General features: G+C 46.1%; 1 protein-coding gene across 1 annotated transcript in view; it reads left to right on the top strand.

The window, feature by feature from the left end:
- Window positions 1–25,583, top strand: part of LOC130096002 (arrestin domain-containing protein 3-like) — a 32,767-nt gene extending 7,184 nt beyond the window's left edge. The window contains exons 6-10 of the mRNA XM_056262614.1: window positions 22,789–22,877; window positions 23,002–23,266; window positions 23,835–23,908; window positions 24,908–24,911; window positions 25,099–25,583. Of these exons, the coding sequence (XP_056118589.1) occupies window positions 22,789–22,877; window positions 23,002–23,266; window positions 23,835–23,908; window positions 24,908–24,911; window positions 25,099–25,368 (702 nt within the window). The 3' untranslated portion in view covers window positions 25,369–25,583. The remainder of the gene's footprint in view (window positions 1–22,788; window positions 22,878–23,001; window positions 23,267–23,834; window positions 23,909–24,907; window positions 24,912–25,098) is intronic.
- The last annotated feature ends 1,204 nt before the right edge of the window (window positions 25,584–26,787 follow it).

Below are 26,787 nucleotides of genomic sequence, written 5' to 3'. Positions count from 1 at the left end.
ATGAAGTCCCTGTGTGGACTTAATCGGACAACAATCATCACAATGGACAGATGACAGGTGAATCATGATGATCGGGTAGCAGGTGCTCTCAGGCTGGGGCTGAGGGCTCAGCTTGATTAAGTTCGACGCAGCCTCCAGCGTGTTACCCTCTTCCTGAGGGTCCCGTGGGCTTGGCTGTAGATGTTTGCATCTCGTTGAGCCTCCTGTGCAGGATGACTGTCGAGTGTCGCGGTGTGTTAGATAGAGTTACCCAGCATAGGATCGGCCGCAGTCCAGGATTGGACAGCAGGTGAGGCATTTAAGGCGGGCAGTTGAGACAAAGCTTGGAGGGCTGTGTCGATAGGATAAATGTCAATTCCCTGGGACCACCCCCCTTTCGCAAACCACAACTCCCGTTCTGGAGTTAGGGTGAAAGTGTGGTTCCTGGAGAAGGATGGGATTTCCAGTTTTAATTTGTACTCTTTACATGGAAGATGGTACCATGCCAGGTCGTCAAGGTGAAGGATGGCACTTTTCGGTGCTTGGATTCACAGGCTCTAGTGGAGCGAGGTGACACAGGTGTCCGTGTCATTCTGGTCGTAAGTGAGTGCAGCTGTGCCTACAGGAGTGTTAGCGAGCCGCCTGTCACTTACACTTTCTGCTTGGGTCTTGATGTCTTGAGTGCGCGGCTTGGCTTCGGCAGGGCAGCGGGTGTCGCTGATCTGCAGCCCGCAGATTCCGTCAGTGTTGTCTCTGAGGAAAGGTTTGTTAGGGCAGAGATAGTGAATTTCTTTGGTCAATGTGCACACGTACGGGTTCGGAGCTTAGGACGGCTTTGTGTTGCTGTCGTTGCAGTCAACCCCGTCCGGCGTGTGGATCTTGATGTGAATGTTACTTTTCAAAATCTGACCTTGACAATGTTCTTGAGCCGGTAGATTCGGCTTGACTCTATGATGGGCAAGTTCAAGAGAAACCCCCCCCCCTTCTCTGCTTGTAGTCGACGCAGAGAGGGATGGCACTACCCAGAGAGTAGGAAAGGTGTATTTGTAAAGAGTCAGTTGGCGTGGTGATGGCGGACGCCAGCACGGTTTTCACGAGGCTAAAGGGTATCAGGTGCGGTGGAATTCTACCCACGGCGAGGCTGTCGATGGAGGAGTTCACCCCCTGCAGCAGGTTTGTCATCAAGGCTGTTACCAGCTGAGTTTGAGCAAAGTCATTCTGGAAGACAGTAAACAGCTGTTTCATGGAGTGAGTGTTGGAGTGCATGGGGTTCAATGCTGTGAGTGTTGAAAGTTACCACAGTTCCCTTCAGTGTCTTGTCGATGGTCTGCAGGGATGCACTCTGTTGTGAGTGCTCTTTTATCTGTGGAATCTCAGTCTGAATTTCGGCTACATGCCGTCCCACGTTGGCGAGGTTTGCTGCATTCATGCTGGACATACAAGTGTTAAACAGAGTTCTGACGGCAGTGCGGCGGTGGTTGTGGCCACCTGGCTCCGCTAGCGTGACAGTCATTTTCTCAAGTTGCTTGAGCATGTGTTCAACCACGGTCTCAGCGTGAGTGCGGGAGTCCTTTGTCCATCGGCACCTACCCAGCTGTATTGTGTTGTTACGCTGGGGTAGTGTGTTCTGTAGGCGTTGTGAGGATCAGGTGGCACATTCACTTTCTGAGTGCGGGTCCGGCAGAAAAGGAGTCCTGGTGCCAGACCTGGTGAGATGTCCGATTGCGGTTGCCCTCTGGTTGGCTGGAGGCACAGCAGCATCCTGGTAAAAGTGAAAGGGAGAGAGAAAGAGAGAAAGGGAGGAAAAATTTCAGCGAGTCTCATCCTTGGTTGCCTAGGACAGTCTTTTCGCTTTGAGAACGCCGGTATGCCACTTGCTTCGGTGTCTTGCAAGTGTCTCTGGTGCTGAGGCGTGCAGCACGATGCATCATGGGCCTAGGGCATACATTGGCATTACCCCCCTTTTGCACTGTGGCATCACAAGCTGTGGCGCGGTGATGGCCTCAGGTGCAGAACGCTGAATGTTGTTTAGTGCACGCAGCATGTGCTTGTTGACGTAGGTTGTCTGGGGCACCGGTTGTCGGTGTGTGCAGACGGCGTCCGTGGGTGGTTGGAGGGGTATGAGAGGTGGTTTCTCATAATGTCCATTGGGTTGTTATAGACTTTGGTAAGCTGGAAGGTTAAGGTCAGGTTAAGGTCAGGTTAAGCAGAGGCTCTGTGACATTTTGTCACACTTGTGGGGAGAGACTAATGCATGACCCTAAAAGTTCAGAACCACGGTTTAACGGGTTCACTAGGTATGTAGCATAAAGCTAGGTGTTTCACGTGTGGCTAGCTAGTGAAGTGTGTTTTGTATCCTTATCTTAGCTGTGGATGTTAGGAGGCCAAGACTTTATGTGGTTCCGAGAGTATGTCCTGAAAAGGGCATAGTCATGGTTCACTACGGCTTGACGAAGTGAATGATAGGGGGAAAAAGGACAGCTTTCCTATTCAAATTATGCTTATTATCAATCCTCTGGACTATAGTTGTGCCCCAGTAAATTGTTGAAATTACTTGTGTTGCAGGGTCACAAAAATGAGTGCACTGGATGAAACTAAGCCTAAATAACAAAAACGGGTGTCCCTGTTTACTTTCTGGGCCCTATGGGAAATGGAACCACATTTGAACAAGAGAGGAAATTAAATTAAATCATATAGATGACCGAATAGCCAAGGGAATAGCTGAGTGCAATTATTATCAAAGTCAAAGAAATTAAAGAATTAACGAAGAGCAAAAAAAATTAAAATTAAAAGCGAAAAGAAATAAAAGTGATCAAAACTACGGGAATGATCTTAAGGCGAGAATAATCAGTGGCCTTAGTGACTAAACTTTGGATTTACCTGGGTCAACACTTCATAGTGGGTTACGGCGATTGCGTGTTCCAGACCACACCGTGTGTGTCCCATCAAAGGGTTAGTCACCTGCCGATGAAAATCCCTATTGCTATATGAATTCTTCTCTAGCCACACAGTTTACATGTAGTTAAACTTAAGTTTAATTAACAGGTCATCTGCGAAGTTATCCTCCGACGGTTAGTAAGGACTATGCCTGAACTAGGGAAGGTAAACTTTAGCTAAGAGGAATTGCAAAAACGGAAAGTGAATAATTAGAAACCCTAACCGGTGTTAAGGAAAGTATTCTAGAATACGTTGCATTGTGTGAACACAAGCGGTGATTAAGGGTTCAAGTAAATGATGCTAACTGCTAACTGTAGAAGTTATTATTTAGCTTAGCGTAAGCTGGATGGACGCTAGGTTAGGTTAGCTTAGCTTCCTAGGCTGGTTTGTTTACAAAGTGACATCACAAGTTAGCACTTCCTGTGACAGGTTGTTGTCATGGGAACCAGAGCATGTCACAAATATTTGTTTTTTAAAAGAGTCGTGCATAGTCTTTTGGCAGGTGAGGCTTACACGTCTATTCGAGATTTTCTTTAAATCAGTAAAGTTCTAATTTTTCCTATTGCAGAGTCTTGTGTCTCTTTGAGCACACATTTTTGTCTATTCTTAAAAGTTCTATGTCCTTATGCTGATCAGGGACCCTTTTAGAAGAGTCTTGCACTGTGTTTGTGCAGTGTCTTCTGGTTTTGCAGTTCAAAGTCAGTGGGGTTTTAGGAATTCTTTGTGAGGAGGCCTTCTGCATTAGGTCACGCGTCGTTGAGTGGGCATGGCGTGGTCTTTGGCGAGCTGGAAGGTGCAGGGTCGCGAACTTGAACCTTGACTTGGTGCTGAGGCTGTGTATTCCTGGATGGCTGCTGGAGTTTCTGGGAACTCTGTGACCTTGGAGTCTGGCTTTGGTGACCTGTGTGACTGGAGGGGCGGGGTTCTTGAACTTGGGCCCAGACGGTCAGGTGTTTGAAGTCTAATCAAAGCTCAGAGCATTCTAGCAGGTCTTTGCCCATCAGAAAGGGGTACATTTGTGAGATGTGCACCGGGTTGGTAGGTAGAGTTTCCGGGCCCACCCCCTTTTGATCAGGTCTTTTGGGGTTTCGGACCCAGCTGTTGGAAACTGTGCTGTCTCGCTCAGGCTGTGCAGCTGTCAGCTGTGGTGGCTGTGTGCTGCTGTAGATATTACGCTCAGACATAGGATGTAAGGCTCGTACCTCTTGAATTTTTGGAAAGTCTTTTGTGAAGAAGCTTTTCAGCGACTTCAGGGTCTCGGCTGTCTCAGACGTGGCGGCACTGTTTTTATCTGGTGTGTGCTCAGACTTGTGCTTATCAGTGGCATGTCGAGAGGGGTTCCGCTCTGGGCTGTCTGGGCTTGATGGTCTGGTCGCTGGGGCTCGGCTCTTTCTGGGCCATTGGTCGGTTTTCCCTGTGGCTCCACCTTTTGGCTGGTCAGGTGGTTGTTGCAGGTCCCGGAATCTGTCAAAGCGCTCGCTCTGGTGTCTTGGATGAGCACCATCGCAGTAGTGCTGCCCTCTGTTGGCCTAGAACGGTCTTGACTCTCTGTACACAGGGCTATGGTGTTGTGGGGCGCCCTCTAGAGGCAGCTCTGAGTATTGTTCAGAGACAGAGTAGATTGTGGGGTTATTCAAAGTCTTTTAGGACATAGTCTTTTGCTTGGTGTAAGCTTCTTTTAGCTTGTTAAGTCTTTTGGGAGCCATGCCGTGGTTAGTGTGTTACTTTTGAGTCTCTTTAAGTTCAGTCTCTGCTCTTTGCAAGGGGCTTCACTTTTGTCGGAGTTTCTCGTCGAGTTCCTCTCTGGTTCTTTTCTCTGACTGCTCTCTTCGGTCTATTGTGCAGATGAAGATCAGACAGGGCAGTCTGAAGTCTTTCCACTTCCTTCTTGTAGCTAGGGGTCGTTGTCATCCTCGGCTTGCATCCTTAGCGTTGCAACTTCGTGCTCCAGGGCGATGCGGCTCCTTTCGTGGAGACGTTCTTGTGTGATGAGCTGGCAAGTGAGGTTGACGTGTCTGACCGGTCTTTGTCGTGGGAACTTTGGCTTGGTTTGTGCGCCGTCAGCTTGTCCACATCTTCGATGCTCTTGGCTCGAGGCTCTGAGTCACTAGCGTCCTCGGGCAGGAAGTTAGTCGTCATGGCCGTCGGCCATGTGTCGAGGTTGTCCCAGCGGGTTGTGGGACTGTAGGACCGGAACATACTGGCTTCACTGTGGGCGAGAGCCGAGAGGAACACAACACACGCAGAGAGAGACCAATGCAATTTCGTTCTACGTTTAACGAGCTATAATACGGGCTATGCCGTGTATGAAAATTTTGGTTAACTGATGCAGACAGTTAAATCATTCGGTGGGACGATTTAGGTAGGTCAGCATGGGCCTGAATAAAATTTAACAGGGCGGTAGCTTAGGGGTCACCTGTTGATGCTAACGGCTTGGTTTGTCAAACTATTATTCAGCGTTCCTTGTTGTCTCAGATAGGTTCTGTCTTCTAGGTGAACTGAAAGGAACAGAGCACAACAGAAAAGGGCAATGGCAAGATAGCAAAGTTTGAAGTAACATGCAACCATCAAAGATGGAAAGGTCTGTAATGAAATGGCGTCAATAGTACACAGGAAGTGTTACAAGGGAAGAGGAGGCCTAAGCCTGCGGTTTGTGGCTCGGAGAGGAGAAGGGAGCCAAACGCTTCAATGACCGGGGGAATTCATAGATTCTGTGGCCAATACTAAGTGGATGGGTTCAATACCTTTTTCTAGTTTGCCTGGGGTGAAATGAGGTCATTCGGGTTGGAGTCAGCATCGTGGTCGGTCTTTCTGTCGTCCCCAAACACTTGACAGCAGTGTCCCGGGCCCTTCCGTATATCTGTACCGATGTGCGCCCTCTCACGCAACCGGCAGTGCCAAATTGGTGGTGTTGTGTTGCGGGCCGCACCAACGGAGAGACACGGGAAAGTCCGAGACCCGTGCTCAGTCAGTGCTGGTGACGCAGGTCAGGTGAACCAGCATGCTGGACTCCAAGCAGAGATGACTGTCAAATCACCACAGCTCTTTAGTGGATTCTACTTATAAATACAGAACAGTGTGAACAAGTGGCTTATCAGTAACTGACAGCTTTCTTGTTTAAACTGAATTGAGTAATTATGTATGTAGAAAATAGAAGCAAAGGTTTTACTAAATAATGGTAAAAAGGGAATTATGAAAATGATGTTAATTATCAAAATAACTTAACAAAAATTTCTTTAAAAAAAAATTAACTCCTCTTTATTTATTTATTTATTTATTATTATTATTACTTTTATTATTAATAAAAAATTAATAACTAAAGTAATAAAGTAGGATGGACCCCGGGAGAAGACAGGCAGTAGTGGGGTGTTTGGGCCCCGAAGGGTTTGGGCCACTTCCTCTTGGTGGTCCACCTGTCTGACAGAGAACTTGGTTTAAATTGCATTCCAACTGGTTTAAATACAATTCAAATCGAGCGTATGCGTAGATGTTAAGTAATTTCTAGAATAGATGTCATAACATATCAAATCAAATTTATTAAAAATAATTTGAAAAAGGAAATATAGAAATAAAGCCATAAAACCATTCCCGACAGGGACGGAGACTTAATTCAAATTAATCTTGAAATTTGTTTGTTTCAAACCAAATTTGAATAAGTGTAGGAAATTGAAGGTTGGCATTATATTTGATGATGATCACGACTATGGTGACAGTCGTGATCGTCGAAAACCAAAATAAAGCCAGCTGGGAGAAAGCCACTTCGGAACAGAATGATGTTAGGAACTAAGTGATGAGCTGACTTAGAGGGGGAGTGGCCACAAAGGGGGCGCTAGAAACTGCTAATACTTACTTTTAAATTTTAAGTTCAAAGGTGGTTGGAACCAAATTCAAAATAAGTGTACACAATCAGGAGTGAAATCATGTTATTAAAACTGGAACTTGCACATGCATTGAAAGTTAGAAACACAATTTCAGGAATTCACTGGAACAATCTGAAATGGTGCTGAGAGAAAATTATTTAGGAAAGGATGACCTTGTTACCATTGTCCACACGATGGCCACACCTTGTTCATGGAGGGTAAAGTCAGGACGTGGAGGCGGTCTGATACTGGAAAGCTCAAGGGCGCGCCCTAGCGTTTGGCAGTAGCATTGCAACCCGCCTGCTTTCACATGTGACTGTCTCAGAGGACGTGCAAAGAATTACACGCCTCAATTGCTGCATAAATCATAAATAGTGCGGAATTTTAATCTCGACGGATTTCTTTCCGGTTCTATATTTCACAAAACGGCGTGGCAGGATTTTTCCTACACACACACATAGGGACAACAGGAATTACACGTCTGTCGTTCGGGTCCAAATACATTTATCAAATAGCATTTTATGATTAAAATGTTTTTAGGTTTTGGATTTTTCGATGCTATATTTCACACAACGGCGTGGCAGGATTTTTTTTCCTCTACACACACGCATAGGGACAACAGGAATTACACGTCTGTCGTTCGGATCCAAATACATTTATCAAATAGCATTTTATGATTAAAATGTTTTTAGGTTTTGGATTTTTCGATGCTATATTTCACACAACGGCGTGGCAGGATTTTTTTTCTCTACACACACACTTAGGGACAACAGGAATTACACGTCTGTCGTTCGGATCCAAATAAATTTATCAAATAGCATTTTATGATTAAAATGTTCTGGTTTAACATTTGGTTAGCTACATCAAAGTTGAAACCAGGAGTTTTCGTTAGTCTAATGACTATAATATCAGGCCTTTTAGGTTGAATACAGGAGCATCGCTGTATTCAGAGATCCTCTCTCGCTCTGCTCAAAAGATTCTCGTTTTGAAAACAGGCTGATCAAAAGAAAATATATTAACATGTAAACGTCTTTACAGAGGTAATATCTATTTTGTTACGAACTACAGTTTACATTCAATACTTTAACCGTGAATATCAGTATTACGAACTGCAATTCATTTTAGCAATTACAACGACTAAAACGTTTAGGCGAATTTAGCCGTTTGTAATGTGCTCCGCTGACATGGATTGGCTTTTGTGCCTCTTTAGTCAGCCGGTGAGTTCGCATTGCGTTCACTCACCCGAGGCGCGCGTACAATATTAAATCACAATATAGACATAGATTGAAAACTGATTTTTGCTCAAAAACAAGTTTAAAGTGTGCCTAGCATTTTCTCCACCAATTTGTAAAGACTCATGGGCGGATCTAATCCGTGGGGAATTTGCATATCATAATTAATAATTGGCAATTAATAATTATTCATGCATGTTTGGATTAGATCAGTCTTACATGTTAATAAATCTCCCGATAAGGGAGGATCTGTCATTTTACCTGCATGCATGCATGTGAATCCTTGAAATTAACCACAAGTTGATTGCAATTAATTACACGGACCACGTTTCACAAAACAGGTAAAATGAATTAGCTCAATTGTCAGGATAATATTTGTGGGGATCCACCATATCATCTTACTTTATAGGATTTCAGGAAACGCAATTCTCTGGCCAGAAGAATTGGGTTTCCCGCCCTATAAACACAACACATACTCTTTAAGGTATTTTTAATTTTAGTAAGCTTGTAGCATAAGTTCCCTTTCGAGGGAACTCCAACTGCGTCGAATGACACTTTGGGGGAACGCCCCTCAGCGTAGCGCCTCTGAAGTATGAATGAAACTGAGCCGATCTCTGATTGGTGCAACGTCATGACGTGATGTGTGACGGCACATAGGCGGAAGCTATAAAGGCAGCCGGCACACATAAGATGTCAGCTTTCTGTTCTTCAGCAAGCGCTCTATGTCAAACTGTCAGTCTTATTTGGTGTTGTTTGTCCCATAAGAATTGTCCTAAATTATTGCAATATGGAATCTAGTGGCTCGGATCTCGCGTTTGCCGAGGCAGCGTGTAGATTACGGGTCTACTCAGCAATAAAGATTCTGTGACTGAGATCTCGCGTTTGCCGAGGCAGCGCGTAGATTAAAGGTCTGCATTGCAATTCAGAATCTAGTGGCTCGGATCTCGCGTTTGCCGAGGCAGTGTGTAGACGGGTCTACTTTTGCAATAAAGATTCTGTGACTGGGATCGCGCGTTTGCCGAGGCAGCGCGTAGATTTAAGGTCTGCATTGCAATACAGAATCTATAGTGGCTCGGATCTCGCGTTTGCCGAGGCAGCGTGTAGATTACGAGTCTACTTTGCAATTAGATTTTGTGACTGGGATCTCGCGTTTGCCGGGGCAGCGCGTAGATTTAAGGTCTGCATTGCAATAAAGAATCTAGTGACTCGGATCTCGCGTTTGTTGAGGCAGCGCGTAGATTCGGTCTACTCTGCAATAAAGATTCTGTGACTGGGATCTCGCGTTTGCCGAGGCAGCACGTAGATTTAAGGTCTGCATTGCAATAAAGAATCTATAGTGACTCGGATCTCGCGTTTGTCGAGGCAGCGCGTAGATTCGGTCTACTCTGCAATAAAGATTCTGTGTGGGTGCGAGGCATGCACAGATCAGCTCCTGAGGGCGCTGGCTGTGTTCATTGAGAAATATCTCGACGCACACACAGCCGTGTGTTCGGGTGTTTCAGCCTCGCGCGAGTCGCGCCCATTGACTTTCTTCTCGAGAGATGAAAGCCAAATATATTGTGAATGACTCGAATCTCGCCGTTGCCGAGGCAGCGCGTAGATTGCGAGTCTACAATAATAGGGACACACAGGGAAATAATACTGTTTTGTGCGAGGCATTCACAGTCAGCTCCTGAGGGTGCTGGCAGTGTTCATTGAGAAATATCTCGACGCGTAGGCCTACAAAATTAACCATGCGCTGTCGGATGTTTCAGCCTCACACCTGTTGACTTTCTTCTCGAGGGATGAAAGCCAAATATATTGTTACCGCTCGATTCTCGCGTTTGCCGAGGCAGCGTGTAGATTACGAGACTGTAATAATATTAAAACAGTATTTTTTGGTGAAAGAGTACCGCTTCTAGAGCCCCTCCTCAAGGAGCTTGGGGGCATAGACGGCACTCTCAGGCGAAGCCTCAGCCTAAACAGTGCGACCTGAGGGTCGTCCTGCAGGGTTTGAAGGCTTCCTCAAAGAGGTCCTAGCCAGCCTAGGTTCTCTGCGGGCGGCCCCACCCGTGGTGGAGCGACCGAGGTCGTCTCTTTCGCGGAGCCCGCAGGAAATCGATGTTGCTCTCCCGCCGTTAAACACGCTTCGGGACACATCGGTATCCAGCGAACGCAGGCTGCACTGTCCGCCCCACAGGCTTGCGGTCAGGCAGCATTCGCGTCCGCCCATCGAGAATCGTTTTCGGTTCAGCCCTGCCGGGAATCCGCTTCAGGGGGCCGAGAACGAATCCCGATTAATACCCTAAGCCAGGCTCGAGAGCCTGGTTCCCTTGGTAAAATATTTCGATGCATGGAAAAATCTGGCGAATATTTCTCCTTGGGCCCTGCGCACCATTCAAAATGGGTAAAGGCTGCAGTTCAGTTCCCGCCCACCCAGATTCAACGGGGTGGTCTGGACTGTAGTCGACCCAGTGCAGGGTCGGGTATTGGAACAGGAAGTAAACTCCCTGCTGGCAAAGGAGGCTATAGATCGTATTCCTCCACCGGACAGGGAGTTCGGGTTTTACAGCCGCTACTTCATAGTTCCCAAGAAGGATGGGGGGTTGCGTCCAATAATAGATCTCAGGCACCTGAACCGTTCTCTGAGGAGATTCAGGTTCAAGATGCTCACTATTCCCATTATCGTGAGTCAAATTCAGTCCGAGGATTGGTTTGTCACGATAGATCTAAAGGACGTATACTTCCACATATCCATCCTTCCATCTCACAGGAAGTTCCTGAGGTTCGCTTTCGGGGGCGAAGCGTACCAATATCGGGTTCTTCCGTTCGGCCTAGCTCTCTCCCCTCGCACATTTACCAAATGTATGGATGCAGCTCTGGCACCGCTGAGGCTTCAGGGCATCAGGGTGCTCAATTATATCGACGACTGGCTGATTTTAGCACAGTCACAGGAGCTGGCGGTTCGGCATCGAGATGTCGTCCTCGCTCACATCCAGAGCCTGGGGTTGAGACTCAACACGAAAAAGAGCGTGTTGACACCAGCCCAGAGAACTACGTTCCTGGGAGTGGTGTGGGACTCGGTCACGATGCGGGCACAATTGTCTCCCGCGCGGATCGAGTCCATCCTGACCACAGTGTCCAGGATAAGGCTAGGCCAAGCCATCACTGTGAAGCACTTCCAGAGAGTGTTGGGGCTCATGGCAGCAGTGTCCAGTGTCATTCCATTCGGCCTGCTGCACATGAGGGCCCTTCAGTGGTGGTTAAAAACCAAGGGGTTCTCCCCGAGGGGAAACCCGTTCCGCATGATCAGGGTTACGCGCAGATGCCTTCGTTCCCTATCTATGTGGAAGAAAGCTTGGTTTCTGTCCCAAGGGCCAGTGTTGGGAGCGTCATGTCGCCGGAGAACCGTTTCGACAGACGCCTCCCTCACGGGCTGGGGCGCGGTCATGGACGGCCGCTTTACGACAGGTCTATGGCAGGACCATCATGCCTCCTGGCACATAAACTGCCTGGAGATGTTGGCGTGTTCCGAGCTCTGAGGAGCTTCCTGCCGGACCTCAAAGGTCATCATGTCCTTGTGAGGTCAGACAATATGTCGGTAGTGGCCTATATAAACCATCAGGGGGGTCTGAGGTCTCGCCCTCTATGCAGACTGGCGCATCAGATCCTCCTGTGGTCCCAGGGGAAGTTGTTGTCTCTAAAAGCAACATTCATCCCGGGGAGTCAAAATCAGGGAGCAGACATCCTGTCGAGACAGGGGCTGAGGCCCGGGGAGTGGAGACTCCACCCCGAGGTGGTGGAGTCAATATCTCAGAGGTTCGGCCCAGTGGAAGTGGACTTGTTCGCGTCTCGAGAGACGACCCACTGTCCACTGTGGTTTTCCCTCACCCATCCAGCCCCGCTGGGGTTGGATGCCATGGTGCAGACGTGGCCGAGGCTACGTCTGTACGCATTTTCCCCGATCGCTCTGCTCCCGGGAGTTCTAGAGAGAGTCCGTCGCGACGGGATCAGTCTACTGTTGGTAGCCCCGTTGTGGCCGGCCCGAGTATGGTTCTCCGACATAATTTTGCTCCTGGACGGCCCTCCATGGGAGATTCTCATCAGGAGGGACCTGCTGACACAGGCAGAGGGCTCAATATTTCACCCTCGGCCCGAGTTATGGAAACTGTGGGTCTGGCCCCTGAGAGGGCACAGTACCTAGAGGCCGGCCTATCAGCTGGAGTAGTGGAGACCATACTCAGCTCTAGAGCTCCATCCACGAGGAAATTGTACGGCTTAAAGTGGAACGTCTTCACCGTTTGGTGTAGGGAGCGTGAGGTGGACCCAGTTAACTGCCCAGTGGCTTCAGTGCTGGAGTTCCTCCAAGATCGCTTCTCCACTGGTCTTACCCCGTCCACACTCAAGGTGTACGTGGCTGCCATTGCGGCTTTCCACGCTCCTCTGAGTGATGGGCCTTTGGGGAGACACCAATTGGTCGTACGTTTCCTCCGTGGGGCTTGGAGGATGAGACCTGCGGCTCGTACCAGGGTTCCCACTTGGGACCTGGCAGTGGTTCTCGAAGGGCTGGCCGAGGCCCCCTTCGAGCCGCTGGAGTCGGCTGAGGCCAAGAACCTTTCGTTGAAGGTGGTCTTTTTGTTGGCCATTACTTCTCTGAGGAGGGTAGGAGATCTCCAGGCGCTCTCCATATCTAACGAGTGCCTGGAGTTTGCTCCAGGCAACATTAAGGCCATTCTTCACCCTAGGCCCGGCTATTTGCCTAAGGTGCCGTCCAGTGCGGCACGGCCTACGGTTCTGCAGGCTTTTCATCCTCCACCTCATGTGACGGCGGATGAAGAGAGACTTCACATGCTCTGCCCTGTCAGAGCACTGAGTATTTACATTCAGAGGTCCTCTCTATGGCGGAAGTCGGACCAGTTGCTGGTGTGTTTCGGGTCGCCCAGAAAGTGGCTTCCCGCCTCAAAGCAGACCATCAGCAACTGGATTGTCCAAGCGATTTCCACGGCCTATCAGGTGCGCGGTATGCCTTCACCTTTGGCCGTGAGGGCTCATTCTACCAGAGGCATGGCGTCCTCTAGAGCCCTTCTCGCGGGGGCCCCCATCCAGGAGGTCTGCGATGCAGCAGGATGGGCTACCCCTCATACCTTTATTAGGTTTTATAGTTTGGACATTCCGTCTACACCCGGCTCTCTTGTGCTCGCGTCCTAAGTGTGCCTGTGAGCAGCTTCACACTAGTAGTAGGGAGGTTAAGTGACTTTTGACTTCAAGTCATGATGCAAAGGTCCCCTTTGGTATGGAAGTACCTTAGGGCCATAGAAATAAATTTATCCTAAGACACAAGTGAGATCACATTTTGTATCTTATATACACACATTTTTTAAAAATGGCCGCCGACCATACTTGAGAGGCCCATATCTTTGCTTCTGTCATAGCTATAATGACAAATTTGGTATCAACGGGTACATTTTTGTGGTCAAGGAGTCCAATAAAATAGGTTCCAAGACTAAAAAACAATAATGTTGTCCTTAACATGACAATTGGAGGTGAAGTATGCAATTTTTTATTAAAAAACGCATGCCAAACACACAGTCCATTCACAACTTAATAATTTCTTCGTTTAGGTCTGCTTCGCATGCGCCCTTTACAGCACTGGCTGAAGACGTGGGTCCTGCGTCGAGCATGGGCATCCGGTCGTTTACGTCTCAAGGTAACTCAGAACTGTGTCACAGCTCTGGAGCCCTGGAAGGCGGTCGACTGGTATCAGACAGGTGTAAACCTGGGAGTAATCTCTAAACTGATAGTGGTTTCGACAGACGCCTCCAATTCGGGCTGGGGCTCCTCTATGAGGGCAGACCGACTTTTGGCCTGTGGTCAAGCCAAGAAAAGAGCTTGCACATAAACTGTCTAGAGATGAAGGCGGTCGAGAACGCCTTGCGGTTCTTCCTTCCCCTTCTAAAGGGCCACCATGTCCTTGTCCGCACGGACAACATGTCGGTGGTTTCCTACATAAATCGCCAGGGCAGTCTGAGATCACGGAACCTTCATGCACTGGCAGAACGCATCCTTGTATGGGTTCAGCACCCATCACTGGCCCAGCCCATCACTGGCCCAGCCCATCACTGGCGGCTGGGCTGCCCATCACTGGCCCAGCCGCCCTCTCTATGCTTTCCCTCTGATCATGCTGTTACCACAGGTAATCAAGCCTATAAGGGAGAACGGTTCCTGTGTACTTCTAGTAGCTCCGTTCTGGCCGAACCAAGTTTGGTTTCTGGAGCTGATGCAGCTTCAGAGCTTGCCTCCGTGGCCTGTCCTATTGAGGAGAGATCTCCTCTCACAGGCCGGGGGTACGATTTGGCACCCACGACCCGAGCTTTGGGCTCTGCATGTGTGGGCCATCAACGGGTACCCATCAGTCTCCCCGACGGAGTGTTAAACACGATTACGCAAGCTAGAGCGCCCTCTACTAGATGGCTTTATGGTTCCAAGTGGTCAGTGTTCTCAGGTTGGTGCTCAGCTCGCAACCTGGATCCACAAGATTGTGGGGTGTCGGAGGTTCTCTCCTTCCTACAGGAGCTCTTGGATAAGGGTAGATCCCCATCCATGCTCAAGGTATATGTGGCGGCTATTGCTGCGTTTGTCAAACATTCGCATGGCCAGTCACTGGGTAGGAACGACCTTGTAGTCCGCTTCCTCAGGGGAGCTAGAAGGATGAACCCTCCTCGCCCCCCCTCGGACCTTTCCTTGGTCCTGGAGGCCATGAAGGGTGCCCCTTTCGAACCTCTACAGTCTGTGGACCTTAAGTATCTCTCATTGAAAACCGCCTTTCTGGTGGCTATCGCCTCAGTCAAGCTGGTGGGTGACTTACACGCACTTTCTGTTAGTGCGTCGTGCCTTGAGTTTGGGCCTAATGACTCCAAGGTCATCCTCAAACCAAGACATGATTATGTCCCCAAAGTACTTGCCACTCCTTTCAGAGCACAAGTCTCTGTGGATCTGACAGCGAGTCTGACATTCTCTCGTCACAGGCGATTTTTGAGATTCACCTTCGAGGGCCAGGCATATCAATACACAGTCCTACCGTTCGGCCTGTCCCTGGCATCCTGTATATTATGATGTACATGGACGCGGCTCTCGCGCCCCTGAAACTTCAGGGAATGCCAGCTTTGAACTATTTGGACGATTGGCTGATTCTAGCTCGATCTCATTCAGAGCTCATAGAACACAGGACCATATTACTCGAACACCTCGAGAATCTTGGTCTCACAGTCAATTGGGCGAAGAGCCAGGAAATATCCTTTCTGGGCACAGAGCTGAACTCGCTGTCAATGACAGCGCGACTATCGCCAGAGCGCATACTGAACATTGCGGCACTACAGTCCCGCTCAAGAGATTTCAGAAGATGCTGGGCCTCATGGCCTCATCATCATCAGTACTCCAGCTGGGTCTGCTTCGCATGCGCCCACTGCAGTGGTGGCTGAAAGCACGAGTGCCGTCTCAAGCTTGGGCCTCCGATCTGTTTCGCCTCAGGGTCAATCAGAAATGCGTCGCAGCTCTGAAACCTTGGAAGGCGACCGACTGGTACTGGTACCACCGCCTCTTCAATCTGACATTCTCTCTTCGGATCTGACAGCGAGTCTGACGTGAATCTCCTTTGCCTGGTTAGGGCCCTTGGAACGTTCGGCTGCTTTCAGACGGTCAGGACAGCTATTTGTTTCGTTTGGTGGCCGATCTAAAGGTCTAGCTGCCTCGAAACATAGCCTTTCCAGGTGGAAAGTGGACGCTATCTCACTGGCTTATACATCTAAGAGCCTTCGTTGCCCTCTGGGCGTCAGAGCTCATTCCACTAGAGGCATGCCTCTTCATGGGCCTGGTCCAGTGGGATTTCCCTTCACGATATCTGTATGGCGGCAGGCTGGGCCTCTCTGTCTACATTTATAGGGTTCTATAACCTGGAAGTTCCCGCGCTCCAAGCTAGACTGTTGTCAGTTTAGTTTATCCGCTCAGTTCTGCCGGACTCGGTTCCGCGGACTGCAAAGTTTTCAGTTCAGGCAGGCTATTGCCTCCCCTGACTGTTATACCGTGTTAAGCACCCTCTATGCATTTAAGGTAACCACGTTTACCTTATATCATTCTTATTAAGCCCATTCCCAATGTCGGCTTTTTATATCCCCATATCATATGAACTCAGGGCGCTCGCCCTTGGGTCAGTGTTGTGGTAGATTTAGCACGCACGGCGTTTTAAATTGGATTCCCGTAGCGTAAGCTAGCTTACGCAACACGAGAGTACTCTCGTAAGAGAACGTCACGGTTACTAACGTAACCTCGGTTCTCTCTAGAAGAGGGAATGAGTGTTGCGTAACCCTGCCGTGCTTGTGCTACCATCTGGTTTCGCTTCAGTCGATGAAAACCAAGGAGCATCTTATCGAGCTCTGGCTTATATAGGCATAAGCCACGCCCATTCGCCCACTCATTGGTGCTTACGTCACGAGCAGTGCCTCGATAGGTTGCAGCAGTTGCCGCATAGCATCCAATAGGCGCGCGAGCTGCCTCGCCTAGGTCTGCTAGCTGCAGCAAGTGTGTTTTAAATTAATACAAATTATAAGGATAATTTTTGGCTTCAGTATTCTCGAGAAAAGAGGTTTTCCCTCTAAGGTTTTTTTTTCCATAGTCAACTAGCTAGCTATTTATTAGTTATCTAACATTAAAAAAAAAAATTTATTTAATGAGAAAGTCATACGAACCTCAAAGTGTTAACCTGTCACCTCTGACCTTCAACAGCTGTCACAGCTCCTGGTGCAGATGGGATGTGTTGTTGCAGGAACTGATATGCTATAGGCTACTCCTGACTGGTCGAAATCTCATGCTACTTAGGACAAATGTAATGTACAGAAGTAGCTGCACTGCTTAAATACAAAATTAAAGTTTTTGAACGAAAAGATAAGTAAAGTCACTCTGATGACAATTTTTATGTGAAATGTGCATATTTACCCCCAATTGTCATGGTATGGGGAAAATTATTATTTTTTTAAACTTGAAACCAATTTTATTGGATTCCTTGACCCCAAGAATGTACACTTTGACACCAAATTTGTCATTATAGCGATAACAGAAGCAAAGATATGGGCTCTAGAGTATTTTCGGCGCATTGGCGGCCATTTTTGAAAAAACATGTTTATTTCTGATACAAAGTGTGATCTCACTTGTGTCTTAGGATAAATTTATTTGTATGACCCTAAGGTACTTCCATACCAAAGGAGACCTTTGCATCATGACTTGAAGTCAAAGGCCTATTTTTTGGGCTTAACCTCCCTACTATAGGGCAGGCAGGGCGCGTTGTGGCGTAGTGGGTACTCGTTCCCCCAAAGTGTCATTCGACGCAGTTGGAGTTCCCTCGAAAGGGAACGTCCTCGGGTTACGACTGTAACCCTTGTTCCCTGAGAAGGGAACGAGAACTGCGTCCCTTGGCCACGCCTTCCCCTGCCTGGGAGCGCTTGCTTCATCACAGAAGCTGACATCTTATGTGTGCCGGCTGCCTTTACAGCTTCCGCCTATTTGCCGTCACACATCACGTCATGACGTTGCACCAATCAGAGATCGGCTCAGTTTCATTCATACTTCAGAGGCGCTACGCTGAGGGGCGTTCCCCCAAAGTGTCATTCGACGCAGTTCTCGTTCCCTTCTCAGGGAACAAGGGTTACAGTCGTAACCCGAGGACGATCTTTGGCACTTAAGGGACTTGAAACTGAGCAAAGAGACAGTACATCAATCAAATGAATATATAATTAATTTAATAGAGGCATGACTACTTATGGATTTACTACGGTTACACGGGATATATGTATTTACAAACACATAGACATCAATGAACAATACAATAAGACATCAATGAACGAGAAATGCGTAAAGTTTGGACAATGGATAACTAACACGCGTGAGCGAGTAAGAGAGAGAGAAAAGGGGAGGGGGAGAGAGAGAGAACAGTGGCAGGATTCCTCCTAAGACATTCACCTCTCCGATTACAGCACGAAACATCATCTTAAAGCTTCTTAGAAGCTCTATAAAGAGATTATACTTGCACAAGTTATGTTATGGTCTCTCTCTCTGTGTCGAGGCATTCCTGTACGGCCCTGTCTGGCCGTGTGAGCTGAGTCCTTTGTGTGTGAGGAAGCGTCACGTGGGCTGCTTGGCACGCATGTTGAACGGAGGTTCACAGTCTTTGGGGTAACATTACCAAAGGGAAATAGTTCGGCTAAGTTCGTTTCACTTCGTGGAAGTGAACTGAGTCAACTACGGAAAACAAAACTTTGACTAACAAAAAAGAAATAAAGATCTCTACGGGGAAATCACGCGGAGTTAACGTTACATCTTTGCATGGCTGGTGAAGAAGCGCGTGCGTCGCTCGGTCCGGCGCGTCACGCGGTCACGTGCGCGTGTTTCTCCTTCAAAGCGAGCGCGCGCTCGTTTAAACGTCCCTTGTAGATGGACTTGCTGGAGAGATATGTCACGGGGTTTTCTTTTCAATCGTCGATTGGAATTAAATACAGAGACTTATCTAAACTGAAAAACACAAACTAAACTAGAAACAAATAAAAGAAAGGCGAAGAGCTCGCCCGGAGGCGAGACGTTACATTATGACATGAGGACAAGGGAGGAAGAGAGCGAGCGGAGGGGGGAAGCGTCATTTATCACTTTTGGAGAAATCCAGCCTCTTCCTGTCGGCTTGGCCAATTAGAGGGTTGGAATTCACAGGCGGGACTTTGGGTTTTATGGCTCTTTGTCTCAGAGAGAGACATTTGAAACCCTAATTTCGTCGGGTGTTTAAGAGCAGAATCTTCACAATTATTATAGTCCTATGTGTCACAAAGTTTTAGCAAGATGTGATATAAATGGCTAAATGGGAAACGAAGATTGGAGCTCAGAGAATCCAAACTTGCCTCACATGGAGTTGGTTACTCACAGTTTGCAAAGTTTGAAACCTTATCCCATTAGAGTTTCCCAACAACATAGATCAAACACATAAGAAAGGCAATTCATGAAATAGGGAACTTATGGCGCTTTTCCACTACACAGTACCAGCTCGCCTCGGCTCGGCTCGGCTCGACTCGACTCGCCTTTGTTTGGTTTTCCACTGTGTAAAAGTTGTACCTGTACCTGCTTTCGGGTACTTTTTTTCGTACCACCTCCGGCAAGGTTCTAAGCGAGCTGAGGCGAGCTAAGCCGATACTAAAATGTGACGTGAAAACAATGCCGACTGCTGATTGGTCACAGAGAATCTGCGTCATCATTGCACGCGCTAGATGGAGTATCCAGAATAACCCCGCCATTTTTAAATAGTTTGGCCAGAGATAGTTACTAAACTTACTACTAGGAGGTTACTAAACGAGGAGGTGCAGACATTCCTTTGTTTGGTTGCCGAAGAGAGGATCCAGCGAGAGCTTGATGGGGCAACGAGGAACGAAATGCGTCGCTATGACGACCGGGTACTATTTGTGGCGGTACTTTCTGCAATGGAAAACGGAGCGAAAAGCGAGCCGAGTCGAGGCGAGCCAAGGCGAGTCGAGTCGAGTCGAGCTTGTACTGGTAATGGAAAAGCGCCATTAGATACATTGTTCATGCAATTCTCAAGTGGATATATAATAATATATATATATATATATGAATACAGGATTCATTTCTCCTCCTTGGTTAGAATTCAGAGAGAGCCACAGTTCTGTGAACATTCAATGTGACATGGGCAAATGGACACACATAAAAACACATCGAATATATCTGGTTAAATGTCTTTTTAAAAAGAGAAGTTTCCTTCTCTTGAACATCAAATTCCAAGTCAGTCATAAAAGTGTCTCGTAACTGGAAACCACGCTCTGTCCTGAGCAGGCTTCACTTGTGGGGGATTTTTGTGTGTGTGTGTGTGTGTGGGTGTGTGTGTGTGTGTGTGTGTGTGTAAATTTACATTCCAGGCTTTTTGGGTCTTTAGCAGGATGTATTTAGTCCTTTCAGATTCACCCTCGCCCAGTCCTTACACTTGCCAGCAGGACGTTCGCACAAAAAGCAAACTGGATGAACGTTTCCTCCCATCGCGTTCACAACCTCAACGCCAGGGCCATCTGTTTTTTTCCGATCTCCACACTGAGGTGTCGAGATTGTGAAATAAACCAGTCATAGTGCACAAACCACATACTGCTTGTCTATAGTAGACTATAAAGAGCACATTTATGGGGAGATGCCAAAAGTAGAAGAGATGCTTGCGCGCTATCTCTCCCCTGAATCGGCATCTTCCCTAAAGGCCCCAGCATTACTAAGGTTGGGTACCGAACTCTGTACTTTTAATGGCACCAACCGAATTACGTCGGTACTACCGAGTACCGATTCACATTAAATCAATCGGTGCCACATTTCGGTACCTTAGAACGCATCTGGGCAAGAGAGTAAGTCTATTTAAATACGAATCCTGCATGTTCTGCGTGTCTCTGTGTGAATGAGTGGCGCAGACACGCAGTTTCATTTACCACACACACACAGAAGCACACGTGATGCTCGCTGTGTTTTTCAGCCTCTGCAATCACACTATATGAGAACATGAATGCATTTCCAGAGCCGCTCTGAGAGTCACTAAAGTTCATCAGCATTTTACAGTTTCATTTAAGAAAAACTATCGTCTTCACCACAACCCGTCAAAATAAAAGTTTGGTTTAACTTAATACTATATTTCTGTTGTACAGTAGAATCTAGATATCTCAATTTAATAATAAATTAATAATATATAAATATATAATATATAAATATAAAAATATATATTTTTTAAGGAATAATCACACTTTTTCTTCTATGTTGTAATCTGTATAAAGCTCAATTGTTTCGCATGTTGTTTGACAATAAAGTTTAATTTTATATTAAAGATAAATTAAATGAATGTTTTATGTCTTCATTTGATTTCTAGAAGATTCACAACAGAATTTGTGAAAAAAACTAAACATTTAACAAACATAACATGCCTAAATTACAGAAAAAAGGTAGCGTTGGGTACCGGCACCGAATTTCAGGTACCCAACCTAGGTATTATTAAATTGTGAACGGTACCCAACCCTAGGTATTACCCACCAAGCCAGTGAGAACAACATCAGCCTTGGTGGGTAAGGCGTATGCAGCGGCTGGTCAGGCTGCAACATGCTTGCATACAATGTCGCTGCTGCAAGCCTACCAGGCTGAATTGTTATTGGCGGGGGTATTGGCTCCGACGCAGTTAGTGGACTGCGTTGAGCCACAGATTTGTCACTCAGGGCCATCAAGGAGACGGCTAAAACCATTGGCCGTTCTATGGCAACCCTGGTGCCCACTGAAATACATCTGTGGCGTAATCTTTGTGCCATTAAGGAGAAGGATAGTCCTGACGCCCAAGGTGTCGGGCCTGTGAAGTCAGTCCCCTCCGAAGTGGATAATACCTCATTATACGGTGCCTGCTTCACTTCGGTGCCCTCAGGGGGCCATTCTGCCAACCCCGCCACCTTGTGTGCTTCGGGGCGCAGCAGTCTCTGGCGAGCACATACAATATCTCAGTGTTCACCCGGAAATGTAGTGGTCCTGGGATGCCCGCCCCCTCCGAGGAGGGTTCTAAAGCAGTCAGTTCGGTCATTCCCTGCCGGTTCACCACTTCAGGGTGCCGGACTGATTGCGCAACAAACACCAGAAGCCAGTCTCAAGAGGCTGTTTCAACTAGTAGAATTTTTGGCAGCATGGAAGCTATTGCCAGATGTTTCTCGTTGGGTCCTGCAAATGATAGAAAAGGGTTATCAATGCAGTTTGGGTCTCGCCCACCCAGGTTTATGGGGGTCCTATCCACCGTGGTGGGCCCGGGCAGGTTCTGGTAATGGAACAAGAAGTGAAAACGCTGCTGGGGAAAGGGGCCATAGAAATGTACCCCAGCCCCCCAAAACAGGAAAACCGTGTTTCTCTACTAGGAGTATGGCGGCCTCTAAGGCAATTATGTCAGGAGTTGCTCTCCAAGATGTTTGCGATGCGGCTGGCTGGTCCTCACTGTACACATTTGTGAGGTTCTATTCTTAGAACCTGGACTCTGAACCAGGGTCCCAGGTGCTCTCGTCCTAGTGCTGCTCTTCACAATTTCAAACAGGACAGTCACTCCTCGCTATGGTGGCATTGGTATAGACGTTCCCACACCGTCAATCGATGCAGCGCGAGTTCCCTTGAAAAGGAACGCCTCAGTTACGACTGTAACCTCGGTTCGCTGAAGAAGGAACGAGACGCTGCGTCACCTTGTCATACCTCCTATGCCTGTCAGAGACTTACTTCAGACTATCAAGAAGCTAGCACTGCTTGGTTGGGGCAGGCTTTATAGTTTCCTGGTTCGTGACGTCACCCACCTCTGACGTTCCGCCACACCATTGGACTAATTTCACATGTGCTTCAAGACGTAATAACGCAGAGCGTTCCCACAGCCGTCAATCGATGGAGTGCAAGTTCCCTTGAAAGGGAACTAGAATTTCCTCTGAAAGCAAATAATTAGCAAAAGCCTCTAAGTCCGTCTAAAGTTTTTCTTTAATATTAACATTTTTATCAGGCTCATATATATAGGTTACGTTTCTACCTAAGTACTGACATTTCTGAATGGGCTGAAGCTGGGATTTAGTGAGTTTGAAGTGAAAATATTTAATGAACGTATACTATGTGCGGAGAGCATTCACTTAATATTATTATCTAATTTTTGACAGAGGTGGCTTTTAGAGGCTTTTGCATCGGAGGTCTAAATATATATATATATATATATATATATATAGCAACAGCAACCACAATCTGCCACACAAGACAAGAAGATGAAACTATTCAGCTCAGGGAAAATGTCATTGACTGCAACAACATACAAAACAACATAAAACTTATATGCAAGGTGACCTGTAGCTCTCAGTCAAAGCTGCATAAACTAAAGAGTCTATGCCAATTTCAGTTTGTCTATTTTTTATTACTAATAGCCTATGTTGTCTCTAATTCCTTATTATTGCTGCAGGTGAAACAATCACAGTTTTTGTTGATATTGACAACTCTTCATCTCGTGACGGAAAATTAAAGTACAGCCTCATCCAGCAACAGATGTTCCTTGCTGGCAGAACAACTAAAAGAAAATTAAGATACATAGTTAACGAGACTAAAGATTGCATCCCATCTGGAGAAAAGCAAAAATTCATAGTAAACCTGAAGATTCCACGTGACCTGACTGTCACGACTAAAAACTGCAGAATTATAAATGTGCAGTACCAACTCAAGGTGCTATTTCGTCTTCCTTATTTGCCATTTTTAAAGGGATATTTCATCCAAAAAAATGAAAATTCTGTCATCATTTACTCACCCTCATGTCATTTTAAACTTTTATGGCTTTCTTTCTTTCTTTCTTTCTTTCTTTCTTTCTTTCTTTCTTTCTTTCTTTCTTTCTTTCTTTCTTTCTTTCTTTTTTCTTTCTTTTTTCTTTCTTTCTTTCTTTCAATGTGGAAGAGAAAAAGTATTTTGAAAAATTTCCCAGTGTTTATTTTGTCCATACAAGTCAGCATGTGGCCGTTCATGTTGTTTTGGATTGAATTAATCATTCAATCATTCTTTTGTGTTTGAAGAAAGACCATTTTGAAACAACACCAGGGTGAGTAAATGATGACAGAATTTTCCGTTTTGACAGAACTAATGTTCACAAATTTCTCAAATGTTTGTTACATCATGTAGTAAAAGTCGACATTGAGTGCAAAAGATGACTTCCTATAAAAGAGTAAAGCAAAAATAAATAATTTGATCTGTTTTCTCTCTCTTCCAGTTCACTTGATTTCTGTACACAATTGTCTTTCAGGTCTCTCTGGATGTGTCTTTTTCTTCAGATCCAGAAGTTATGTTCCCTGTGGTTATTCTTCCAGCTGACCAACAGTAGCCGCGTTTCCACTGTCGGGCCAAAAGCGGGCGTGCTAGTGCGTGCCAGGGCCAGTCGCGTTTTCACTGTCACTTCCGGGGCTTGATTGGGCCTCGTTGGGGATTCCTCGGGGCCAACGGCCAGGGTTTTCTGGCCCGCCGAATACCTCGGTCCAAAGCGGGCCAGCTCGGGCTAGAGGAGTGGTTACGAACAGAGGCGGGGTCTACCTGAGTCGGCAGCGCCGTATGATTCTGTCAGCATTAAAGACTTTTAAAATAATTTACCTCAAAACTCACTTTCATGTTTGAATGCCTTCTGTTTGTGACCCGATGTGGATTCTGATCACCGTATAAGGTAGAAATATTTATACCCGATGCAAAAGACTATGAACGCTAACCATTACCATAGTAAACATAGTAAATAAAATCATTAAGGCTATCACCATCATGTTTTTATTTTATCTGTCAGTAGCCTACAGTCTCTTTATACCGGAATACCATGATAAAATAAACGGAGCAATTCCAAGAGGGTCCTCACACCATCGGTGCTCGGGCCCTAATAAAGCAGCTTTTTTTCGGGAGCATCCTCTGTTTACTGAAATAGCCTAGGGAGAGAGTGCTAAAGCTCCTCAGGTCGTATTTTAGGTGGCATTTTTATAGAAATTATCATTCTTTCTAAATGTGATGTATATCCTGTAACTATACCAAATAAACAGAAACAACCTCGACTGAATAAGTAAAGTGTATCCTCTTTCTTTTGTGAAATAGACCTAACAGTAAACAACTTTATTTCTGTGTGACTAATGTGCAATTTTGATTAATTCATTATGATCAATGTATCACTTTTTATTGTAAAGCTGTGGTAAAACATCGATGATTGGGTTTTAAATATTCAAGTAAACAACACAAATGCCAGCAAACGGTCGCTTTTATCATGTTTGTTTTTGCGATCACGCTGTTTCCAGTGATTTCTTTCTGATTCGTTTTCTGATAAAACTTCCATTTGTTGGTGAAAAGATGGGTTAGTGTGACATTGTTCTAGAGAGGCAAGTTAAGGGCGTGTTTTAGTGAAGCGCTGCAGAGCTTCTGGCCCGACAGTGGAAACGCAGCAGATTGTGACCCCGGTGCTACAGGCCCGAGGATTTTAGCCCAGCATGGCCCGTTTAAAGCCCTGGCTCGCACTGACCCGACAGTGGAAACACGGCTAGTGTCCTCCCTGGCAAGGCCCACCTAGGGGATTCCAGCCATATCCGCCACCTCAGCCTAACCTTGTGCCCTATCCTGGTGGACCACCACCTTCATATGCAGAAGTTTACCCCAATCTGAATGACCCTTCAGTGCTGCCCTATCCAGGAGCTGCTGCAGGGCTTTACCCAAATCCAAATGCCATGCTGCCTGTTTTCTATCCGACTCCATCTGCACCAGTTTATGATCCAAATCAAAGCACTAAAGAATCCTCTCCTAATGTGCCTTATTAGTCTTGTTCACCAGAAAAACTTCTGACTGACACTTCTGATGTCAATTATAATTTGACAGAACTTGACATGGTTTTATCTGCATGATTTAAGCTCAGTTTCTATTATTGTGATTAATAAATAAGGACTTTTCATTTTACAGGGAATGTAGCTCTAGATGTAGATGTTAAAAAAACTTTATCCCTGACCACTCAAACTAAAACTTATTTAGCTAAATCTGATAGTACTATGATGTATTGATACTGTTTTTTTTTTTTTTTTTACGTTTTTTTCTTTCTAAATTTGCACTTTTGACCTCCGTTCATGATGAAATGATCTGTAAAACTTTTACATATTTGCGCAGTTTCTTTGCCTGTGTTCCATTGTTACTTTCCTTTGTTGTTAATTAGTCCCAGACATCTGTTTTGTTTTCTGTTGATTACTGTATCTGTATTTAAGCCATCAGTTTCCTCATTTCATTGTCTGGTATTGTTTGTGTTTGTTGTAGTTGTTACTCTCAACATACACACAAATCTCTAGGCATCAAATATCCGCCATCAAATATTTTAACCCCCTATTTAAGATTAGTCTCACATATAAAGTCTAATTATTAGGCTACAATAAAACTTGGTGCTTGGAACTTTCAAGCATCTTAGCATGAATATACCAAAGAAATTGGACTGTTCTTCATCAAAAAAGGCAGAAGCTAAACGAATAAACCCAAAATGTCTTACATTTTAGTTGTGATCATGCATCTATTTCACCAGGCATTGGTAAATTCAAATGAGATTTTGAACATAGCCTACTGTACATCCCCACCCCCATCCACACTTGTACACAAAAAGTAAAGTTCCTTTATGTCAACAGTCTGACAGATCAGCCCAACCCATGTTTACTTTTCTCTACTGACCATTTCAACAATTTCTTCTAGTTTATTACAGTTCATTTTTGAAAACTGTGTTATGTTGTTCAGCCATGTGCACACACCAGGTAAACCTTTTCAGAGTCTAAAGACATGTTTACTCTATTTTAACATGAACATTAACGTTAGTTGCTAAAGTGTTTAATGTTAACATTGTAGCAACTTTTCTCAAGGACCTGTAGCCGCTACTTTATATTAATTATAAGTCACTCTGAAACAAAAACATCTACTTAGAAAAATAAGTTAATTTAAACAATATAGTTAAGCTCAAACCAGGAAAATTATAATTAGGCTATATTGTTTATAACTTCCATTGGTTTCGAATTACAGTTCTCCGATAAACCACTAGAGGGCAGCAGAATCCATCGTAATTCGTTCACACACACAAGCGACTAAAGCAAGAAGAAAAACGCAAGAGTTTCTGCAGCCGCAGGGTGGAGCATTAGTTTTCACAACTTGAACCAACATGTCCTGTAGGTCTAAATCTGCTAGTGAAATTATGAAAATCAACCTCATCTATA

The sequence above is a fragment of the Rhinichthys klamathensis genome, unplaced genomic scaffold, assembly GCF_029890125.1.
Source record: "Rhinichthys klamathensis goyatoka isolate OS25496 unplaced genomic scaffold, OSU_Roscu_1.1 h1tg000195l_1, whole genome shotgun sequence".
Classification (NCBI taxonomy): domain Eukaryota; kingdom Metazoa; phylum Chordata; class Actinopteri; order Cypriniformes; family Leuciscidae; genus Rhinichthys; species Rhinichthys klamathensis.
This window is presented reverse-complemented; position numbering and strand designations above follow the sequence as displayed.